Source organism: Pezoporus wallicus, unplaced genomic scaffold, assembly GCF_028554395.1.
Source record: "Pezoporus wallicus isolate ANWC-B61680 ecotype Strahan unplaced genomic scaffold, APGP_CSIRO_Pwel_v1 contig_7903, whole genome shotgun sequence".
Lineage (NCBI taxonomy): Eukaryota > Metazoa > Chordata > Aves > Psittaciformes > Psittacidae > Pezoporus > Pezoporus wallicus.
Window position 1 is genome coordinate 32,116 of NW_026637119.1, and position 9,896 is coordinate 42,011.

Sequence of the window (9,896 nt, forward strand, 5' to 3'; positions counted from 1 at the left end):
TCAGTTGTGCTGTGTACACTCCAAGATCACCTTGAACAATAAAGATGTCAATTTTTAGTAGCTGATTCTTGTGATGAGACACAGACAAACTTGTCTTATTCTCTAAATAAAACCAGCAACATAGACCATGTCATACTCACTCTGTCAAAGTGCTGCTGCAAATTATGTGTCACTTGTACTCTTTCAGGTGTTTCCATTCCCAAAGTTGTATTTAAGCAACTTGTGAGATTTCCAATTTCTTCACCTGCATCCTCCCCAAGAAATATTCGCTCATCAAGATTTCCTACTGACAAAACATACTCCTCATAGGCCTTGTTGATGGCTTTGCTACAGCATAAAGGAAAAGACAGATACAAAACCATCTTTATTTAGACAGCACTTGGTCACGTGCTTACTGATCAAACACACTTGGGCCTCTTGGACGTCCATTTCAGGACTTCTTTTAACACTGGAGCACTTTTAAAATGTGCAATATCTTCAACATGACAGCGACAAGGTCATTATTTTCCCATTAGATCTGATGGATTGCAAGTCAGTATCGCTACAGGAAGAACATAGTAAAAAATTTTTCTCCTCCTTAGAAGCTGGTGCACTGCTGTGTTTTGAACTTCCGTCTGAGAACAATGCTGATAACACACTGATGTTTTGAGTTGTTGCTAAGTATTGCTTACTCTGATCAAGGACTTTTCAGTCTCATGCATGAATAGTGAGGAGGTGCATAGAAATCTGGGAGGAAACAGAGACAGGACACCTGACCCAAACTAGCCAAAGGGGTATACCATACCACAGCATGTCATGCCCAGTATATAAACTGGGGGAGTTACCCAGAAGGCCGACATCACTGCTCGGGTCTGGCTGGGTATCGGTCAGCGAGTGGTGAGCAACTGTATTCTCTCCCCTTGATATTTCCCTTATTATTATTATTGGTGGTAGTAGTTTTGTATTATACCTTAGTTATTGGACTGTCTTATGTCATTCTGTGGGATTTACATTCTTCTGATTCGCCTCCCCATCCCTCCAGGAGTAGGGGGAGGAAGAAGGGGGGGAGTGAGCGAGTGCCTGTGTGGTTCTGAATTGCCAGCTGGGCTAAAACCACAACAGTTCTCTTTGATGCCTTATGTGGGGCACAAAAGGTTGAGATAACAACAGATCTGATGAGATCTTCTATGAAGGAGACATTCCCTTACACCCCCCACTCCTCCACCAGGTTAGTTACAGCAGCATTTGAGAATTCTGAAGGTTCTGGATGGCCTTTGAATACCCTTGAGACCTTCCTGCTGCTTGAACAGGGGATCAGCATGTTGCTACACATACAGCATGTGCTTTACCCACAGCCATACCAACCTGAGAACGCCCTATTTCATCTGATCTCAAAAGTTAAGCAGGGTCAGGTTCAGGTCTTGTCTAAGGTTACATGGCAATACAAGAGAACCACCAAGAGATTTTCACCAAGGTTGGACAGCCATGAGTGGCAGGGTGTGTGGGATAGCATGGGCAAGTATCTAGGCCAGTGGGCCCCTCCAGTGCTTTAGAACTTCACACCTGAACAAGTACGAAATCCGGAAAAACAAGTAAAGCAATTAAATGAGGTGTGCTGTCATCCTGGCAACACCAGAGAGGGACAAATCATGGCAACGTGCTGGGGTTTGGCCTACGCCTACAGAGCCCTGCTCACACTATCCAGCTCCTTCAAGGGGATAAAGATGTCTCTGGATCTGACGGCAAAGCAACAGACAACTCAGATACTCAACCCCCAAGCACAGCAGCTATATGAACCCTGACAACAGACACTGCAGCCAATCCAACCCCAGTGACAGACACTGTAGCAAAACCTAAGGACCAATCTGTGCCAATATCAGTTGCTCCTATAATCAAGGGGAAGAGCAAATGAGAGCCACAAAGAGCAACTTGTGCAGTGAAGAAAGATGAAGACCCAATGCATGTGCTACAGGGGATGCCATCTGAACAAAAGTTATTACTTGTCCCAGGTTCAGCAGTAGCAGTCATTTTTCTCCTTAGTAGCTGGTACAGTGCTGGTTTTGACTTTCAGCCTGGGAATAACGGTGATAACACCAATGTTTTTAGTTATTGCTAAGTAATGTTTACTCTGAACAAGGACTTTCTGAGTCTCATGCTCATCATGCCCAGTATATAAACTGGGAGCAGTTACCTGGAAGAGCTAGACCACTGATCGAGTCAAGCTGGGTATCGGTGGGTGGTGAGAGGTTGTATTCTCTTCCCTTGTCATTTCCCTTATCATTATTATTATTGGTGGTAGCAGTAGAGGTTTTGTGCTATACATTAGTTCCTTGACTGTTCTTATCTTAACCCGTGCGGGTTACATTCTTTGGATTCTCTCCCCCATCCCTCCGGGAGCAGGGGGAGGAAGGGGGGGGGGGAGTGAGCAAGCGGCTGTGTGGTTCTGAGTTACCAGCTGGGCTTAAACCACGACATTACTACAGGAAGCAGAGAAAGTGGTAACTTCTTGATAGCAGACCTCGACCAAGCAGCAAAATATGGAAAAGGATTTTAGTCTTTCAGGTGAGCACATTGTCACCTGGTTGCAACAATGCTGGGACAATGCGGCTGACAGTCACAAACTAGAGCAAAGGGAAGCCAAGCACCTGGGATCACTTGCTAGGGAAGGGGGAAATGACGAACAGATTGCAAAAGAGAAATGGTCCCTCAGCCTTTGGAGGCAGCTCTTGGCAGATGTGAAGAAAAGGTTTCCCTAAAGGGACGATGTTGTAAGTTGTTCAGACAAGTATATCACAATAGAGAGACGCATCGAGCCCCTGAGAGAATCAGCCATTTTAGAGATGATCTATAATAGGCTGGATGCTGGGAATGCACCTGTAGATCCAGGTTGAATGTACACAACCTATGTGGTGGAAACTTAAACGGAGTTTGCCATCATCATATGCGCTCTCATTGGCATCAGTGACATGGACTGAGGCAGCACCACCAACAGTGGATGAAGCGACTCGTCAACTTCGAGAGTTCAAAGACAATCTCAGTCCTTTCATCATTTCAGCTGTGGAAAAACTGTCTCAGGAGATCAAACAACTGAGATCAATCTGATCTATCGAGCTCGCTACGTGTACAAAACCACGTCTCAGATATTAAAAGAAGGCACCCTACTGCCCGAGAGAAGATATATGAGGTACACCCCACAGGCCACCCTATGGTTTTATCTGTGGGATCACAGAGAAGACATGAGGAAGTAGAATGGAAAACCTACCTCAGTTCTGGAGGAACTGGTGCATGAATTGAAAAGGAAAACAGCGGTCAGAGATGATCCTCCCAAGAAAGCTGTTGCTCCAGTCTTCTGTAAGCAGCTTCCCAGATATAGTAGAAGAACTGATTTTACTCCAACACCTGTGATAAGGAATTCTAAACCCTTTCTACAAGACCTAAGTGGAGAATCTCGTGACTGCTATTAGAGGGGCCCTGCCTCCAGCCAGGTGGAGGAGAGGGACAATTGGTTTTACCAGACTGTGCGGAGAAGAAGGTAGGCACATCAGTCCCACAGGAGTATAAGGCTCTAGTAGGTACTGGTGCACAGTGTACCCTGATGTCATCGAGCTGTCAAGGGGTGGAACCCATCTGTATTTCTGGAGTGACAGGAGAACCCCAAGAGTTGACTGTACTGGAGGCCGAAATCAGCCTGACTTGGAGGAAGTGGCAAAAGCACCCCATTGTGACTGGTCCAGAGGCTCCATGCATCCTTGGCATAGACTGTCTCAGGATACGGTACTTCGAAGACCCAAAAGGGTACTGATGGGCTTTTGGTATTGCTGCTTTGAAAATGGAGGAAATAAAGCAGCTGTCCATCTTGCCAGGTCTCTCAGAGGATCCTTCTGGTGTGGGGTTGCTGAAGGTCAAAGAACTGCCAATCATGACCAAAATAGCGCACCAGCGGCAATATCGCACCAACCGAGACTCCCTGATTCCCATCCATAAACTGAACCGGAGACTGGAAAGCCTAGGACTGATCAGCAGGACCCACTTACCCTTTAATAGCCCCATATGTCCAGTGCAAAAGTTTAAGTACCCAAGATTCGGGCCACTGAGGAGCACCAGAACAACCAACAGGTGGATAAAGCTAATAAGACTGAAGTGTCTCAGATGGACTTAGTTTGGCAACATAAGGGTGAATTATTTTTAGCCCAGTAGGCACATGACACTTCAGGCCATCAAGGCAGAGATGCAACATAGAGATAGATGGGCTCTTGATCAAGGGGTGGACTTAAAAACAAACACTATTGCCAAGGTCATTAATGAATGAGAAATACGCTGCAATTAAGCATGCTAAACGGTTAAAGCCTCTTTGGTATGGAGGACGATGACTGAAGTACAAACATGGGGAGGCCTGGCAGACTGATTATATCACACTCCCACCAACTCACCAAGGCAAGCACCATGTGCTTACCATGGTAGAAGCAACCACCGCATGGCTAGAAACATATGCTGTACCCCATGCCAGTGCCCGGAACACTGTCCAGGGCCTTGAGAAACAGATTTTGTGCTGACACGGCACCCCAGACAGAAATGAGTCAGACAATGGGACACATTTCGAGAACAACCTTATAGACACCTGGGCCAAAGAGCATGGCATTGAGTGGGAATATCACATCCCCTACCATGCACCAGCCTCTGGAAAAATCGAACGGTACAATGGGCTGTTAAAAACTACAATAGAGCAATGGGTGGTGAGACAAGGGAGCACAAAATGGAATATAGAAAACTTTAGAATTAGATTTAAGTAATGTTAAGTTTGATGGCTTTGTAACAGTAGCAATGGAAAATTACTGAGGTGCATGATACAGAAGAAAAAGTAGAGTACAGCTAGAGAACATACTGAGAATTCTCACAAGATAAATCGTTATAGTTGACATAGTTGTAAGAAAAACAGTCTAGAAGAACAGGACACAGGGATAAGGATTATCTGGGAACCGCAGGTGTCCAGGATGGGCTACAGTTAAACTAACTGATAAGTAGGAGGATAGGAGGATTATTATGTCTCTGGTGCTAACGAACCAGTTAAACTGGTATGAGCATCTACTGCGCATGCTTCAAAGACTGCCAGAAGTGATGAAGATTGTTGGAAGAAGTAAACGACCCTCAGAGACCACCACCACAATTCTGTACGCATGCGGGGAACTTTCTGGAGAATGATGTAATCCATACGTAGCCTCATGAATATGTATGTATGCCCAGTGGCTATAAAAGGACAGCTTGTGTGGTAATGGGGAGACACACGTTAGGAGGAGCTATCCCCCGTGTCTCCCGGCGCCGCAATAAAGAATATCTGCTTGTCAGCTTGAAAACTTTGTTGGCAAGTTTGTTCCTGGAGTTTTCTCCGAATCACTATGCCTGCCACCAAGAAGCACAAACATACCTCAGCTGTGGGCAGCAACGCCGGAGTGGTGGAGGCATATGTCATACCGAACCTCTGATCATCTTATGGCTCCTGTCCCTATCACGAGTACGAGCCTCCTCCGATTGCATGGAATGCATAAAGACCACTTTGAGTGGGCACTTGACCACGCAAACTTTAATCTATCACACCCATTATCAATCCAGTGGAATCCCACTTGAGATGTGTACCCATAACAGTACAGAGTACCCTAGATGTAATGTTAAAGGCAAGATAATCTGTTATGATCCTAAAGCAAAAGTAAAGGAAGGCAAGATAATCTATTATGAACCTAAAGCGAAAGTAAAGGAATGGTGGTTGGAAGTGCAGTCCCTGGGGAAAGGAGGAATAATAGTAGGGTGAACTGAAATTACCAACATAAATAGCCAAGCAAGCATAATACTTGATGCTTGTCAAGCAATAGACAGTAGTAAGTGGTCAGGGAGATGTGGAAGTATAGAATGGGTGTGAACCTACTCCCACGACCGGAAATATATGTGCTCCTCTTGGAGATACAAAACTAAAATGGCAAGTTCTGATTGTACAAGGAACTGGAATTATTATACTTCTTGGACCTGTGCTATTTGGTCCACAGATTATACTCCAGGAAAGTATACCAAGAGACTAGAGGAGCTCGGACATTGGGTAATTAAGCTAGAAAGACTGACTGCCCCAAACAAATGAAGGAGAAAGCAGTGTAACCCACTGAACTTGACCATAAATAAACCCAGAACCTGGAATGAGGATTGGAAAATGGCCAAACAAACTTTTGGCCTGCAGATTGACAGCACTGGTTCAGACCCAGGAACTCTAATCCATATTAAGATCCAGGAAGTTATACACTCGGACAAGGAGGAGGAACTATTAGAATCGCAGAATCATAGAATCGTTAGGGTTGGAAAGGACCTTAAGATCATCTAGTTCCAACCCCCCTGCCATGGGCAGGGACACCTCACACTAAACCATGTCACCCAAGGCTTCGTCCAACCTGGTCTTGAACACTGCCAGGGATGGAGCATTCACAACCTCCCTGGACAACCCATTCCAGTGCCTCACCACCCTAACAGGAAATAATTTCCTCCTTATATCCAATTTAAACTTCCCCTGTTTAAGTTTTAACCCATTACCCCATGTCCTATCACTACAGTCCCTAATGAAGAGTCCCTCCCCAGCATCCCTTTAGGCCCCCTTCAGATACTGGAAGGCTGCTATGAGGTCTCCATGCAGCCTTCTCTTCTCCAGGCTGAACAGCCCCAACTTCCTCAGCCTGTCTTCATCTGTATCAGGCTGGGTATCAGTCAGCGAGGGAATAAAGTCATTGGAAAAGCCAGGAGCAACAGAACAGTCCTCAGGTCACCATCAACTGACCTTGACTTCCCTCCAGTCATCATCCCAATGAAGAATGAACTTTGATGAAACCAGACGAGCTCAGCGGCAACCAGATGAGTTCAGTGGGGTCATCAGCAGGCAATAATCCAACACTACACACCATCTCTCCCGCCCTGAAGGACTATGACAAGAAATGGAGCCTGACATCATGGACTGAATGAATTCAGCAATTTTATAGGGATTGGTCCATGGACTAAGAAATGACGTCTCTCTCTTTGTGTGTGTGTGTATGAGAGAAAAAGCAATGGTACATTTTAAAATCTGGGATCTGATCATGAGGTGAATGGTATGGAATAAGGGGTGGATACTGTCCTGTGTTCAGCTGTAGCAGTCATTTTTTTCCTTCTTAGTAGCTGGCCCAGTGCTGTGTTTTCAACTTTTGCCCGAAAACAGTGCTGATAACAACTCAAAACATTAGTGTGTTAAGTATTGATTACTTGCAATTAAGTATTTTTCAGTCTCATGCTCTGTCAGTGAGGAGGGGAACGGGAAGCTGGGAGGAAGCAGAGATAGGACACCTGACCCAAACTAACCAAAGGGGTATTCCATACCACAGCACGTCATGCCCAGTATATAAACTGGGGAGAATTACCTGGAAGGCCCCGATTACTGCTCAGGTTGGGCTGGGTATCAGTCGGTGGGTGGTGAGCAAATGTATTCTCTTCCCTTGCTATTTCCCTTATCATTATTATTAGTGGTGGTAGCAGTAGTAGTTTTGTGTTATACCTTAGTTATTGGACTGTTCTTATCTCAACCTGTGGGATTTACATTCTTTCAGTTCTTCTCCCCATCCTTCTGGGAGCAGGGGGGGGGAGGAAGAAGGGGGGGAGTGAGCAAGCGGCTGCATGGTTCTGAGTTTCTGGTTGGGCTTAAACCACGACAGTAAGTCTTAGTCATAAGCACCTCTAGGGTTATAAAGAAAAAAATACCACCAAACCCATTTCTCTCTCCCACTTATCACTCATTCATTGTGCCCTCACATATTTTTCATTGAGTTAAAAAAAAAAAATTAAAAAAAAAAATCAAGAAAACAGAAGAAGAAAGAAGATATCAAGTAACACCATCTTGAAGATCCATTCCTCTTTCCAACAGGCCTCAGACTATGCCATCTCGAAGAAAAGGAACTGCAATGCACTGTAATTATGTATCAACTTTCATAAATACCAATTCAACTAGCTACTACTACTGTTGAGACACAGATCAGACTGCAAGTGCAATGTTATTGCAGAGGGATACAGATGCAAGCCAAACCACAAATGCAGTGACTCACAAGCTATCTCCGAAGTTCCCAGGATCTAGAAATCCTGTCAAATTTTCATCTTTTCCTTTCAGAAGCTGTAAAACAGTTAAGAACAAAGGATGGAGGACATTTCAGTTCCTAAAAATTGTTTTGAAGGTAACTGAGTAAGGAGAAATTTTTGTATATCACAATTTTATTGACCAACCTTTTTGTCAATAAGTTTCCAAATATATGGCTTCCAAAAATGTTCCTTTATGCCTTTTGCTTCTAAAACTAACCCGTAATATAGTGAACACAGTTTTTCAATGATGCAGGGAGGATCAGATGATACTTTATAGTCCTTACTGTGAAAGTCTTCAGGTAGACCTACAATTAAGAATACTACATTATTTGATTTTGCAAATCCATAGCCTGTTTCCTTATTAAACTTAAATTCTATGCTGTTTAGTCTAGGTAGTATGAAATTAAAATGGCAAGATAATTCATTTCCTTGAAAGAATTATTATATAATGCCCACTCAAGTTTATGATGTTCTCAGAAGTCAGTTTTGAGTCAGATATTTAAAAAGCCTAGATACTGAGTGTTAAAAATTAAACATGCCACTTCTAACAGAAAAATCAATCAAACACTTGTGAACTTTAACATTTAGTAAAATAAATTTGAGAAAATGGTCCCAGTTCACATCCAAACCTTTACAAAGTAAATGCAAATACTGTACTGCACTGAAACTGAAGTCTAAGTCTGGAAAGAATTACATGAGAAATTCAGTGGAAACTTCTCACCAGTCATTTGCAGTTGTGGTTCTCAAGTCAACCTACATTTCCATTCTCTTCAGAATGAGAACAGAAGCAATCCAGAAACGAGAGACAAACAGTCACACTGCCACTCTCATCTCTGCGCACTGGATCTTCCCCAACTGCTACCTCATGGGAACTCTCCAGTCTGACTGTCCCCAGCAATTCTGTGCAATTACACAATCTTTCACTGACATCAAATTGTCATTAACTGACATTTTTTACTTTGGAACTCCCTTCAATGATATTTCCATAGAAAATTAAATTCTTGACTTATTGTATTATTTACAAAACTCAGCAGTCTGTTATGCTACAGGAATAGAAATCTGAGTAGCCAGGTGCAAAATCTCTTAATTCCTGCATACTTCAAATCAATATTATTCAACTTATTCTCTGCTACATAGATTCATATTCATCTCAGTAGCCTTAGCAGTTGCTGCAGACTTTGGATAAAGATAGGTTTTTTTCAACGTACCTTTAAAATTAGGATTCAGAAGTCCTTTACGGTTTGGACACTGCAGAGCATTTCCATACACTAAATCCAAAGTACATAACAAGACATGGCAGGAACTGACCAAGTTATCACTAATCATAGGAAAATTACCTTCAATATTAGAAAGATATAATACATTAATTAAAATTAGCATGGATTTACAATTCCTTTAACCAAGGAACTGTGAATATTTTATTATAATTACTAATAGATAACTTGGGTGATATGGTTTAGTGTGAGGTGTCCCTGCCCATGGCAGGGGGGTTGGAACTAGATGATCTTGAGGTCCTTTCCAACCCTAACTATTCTATGAGTCTATGATTCTATGACTTGTAATACAATAGGCTCATTGATCATGAAACTGATCTGGCTTGCCTTCCCAGTGTGGTCACCACCTCTATACTTTGGGAGGTATATAATAGAAGTGTTTAGCGATTACATATCTTTTTTCCCCTCCTCTGGTGGTCAGCCTGTGAAGGAGACATTTCCTTACATTAACAGCCCCCCACCAGACTGTTTACAGCATCATTTGAGAGTTTCGAAGGTTGTGAATGGCCTTTG

At 43.3% G+C, this 9,896-nt stretch overlaps 1 protein-coding gene across 1 annotated transcript; it reads right to left on the reverse strand.

Annotated features, from left to right (window-relative positions):
* On the reverse strand, positions 1–8,911 carry LOC130596230 (retinoblastoma-like protein 2). The gene is made up of 5 exons (XM_057403599.1): positions 8,831–8,911; positions 8,254–8,414; positions 8,079–8,143; positions 141–327; positions 1–30 (listed from the first exon to the last, which is right to left on the reverse strand). The coding sequence occupies exons 1-5, from the start codon at positions 8,835–8,837 to the stop codon at positions 1–3; spliced, it is 450 nt and encodes a 149-aa protein (XP_057259582.1). The 5' UTR covers positions 8,838–8,911.
* Positions 8,912–9,896: the final 985 nt, after the last annotated feature.

Excerpts from the sequence above, each read along its gene's own strand:
- LOC130596230 (XM_057403599.1), bottom strand. Across the intron at positions 8,144-8,253 it reads GGAAACTTATTGACAAAAAG|CTTCTGAAAGGAAAAGATGA; the intron begins GTTGGTCAATAA and ends ACTGTTTTACAG. Across the intron at positions 31-140 it reads TGCAGCAGCACTTTGACAGA|GTGATCTTGGAGTGTACACA; the intron begins GTGAGTATGACA and ends TTATTGTTCAAG.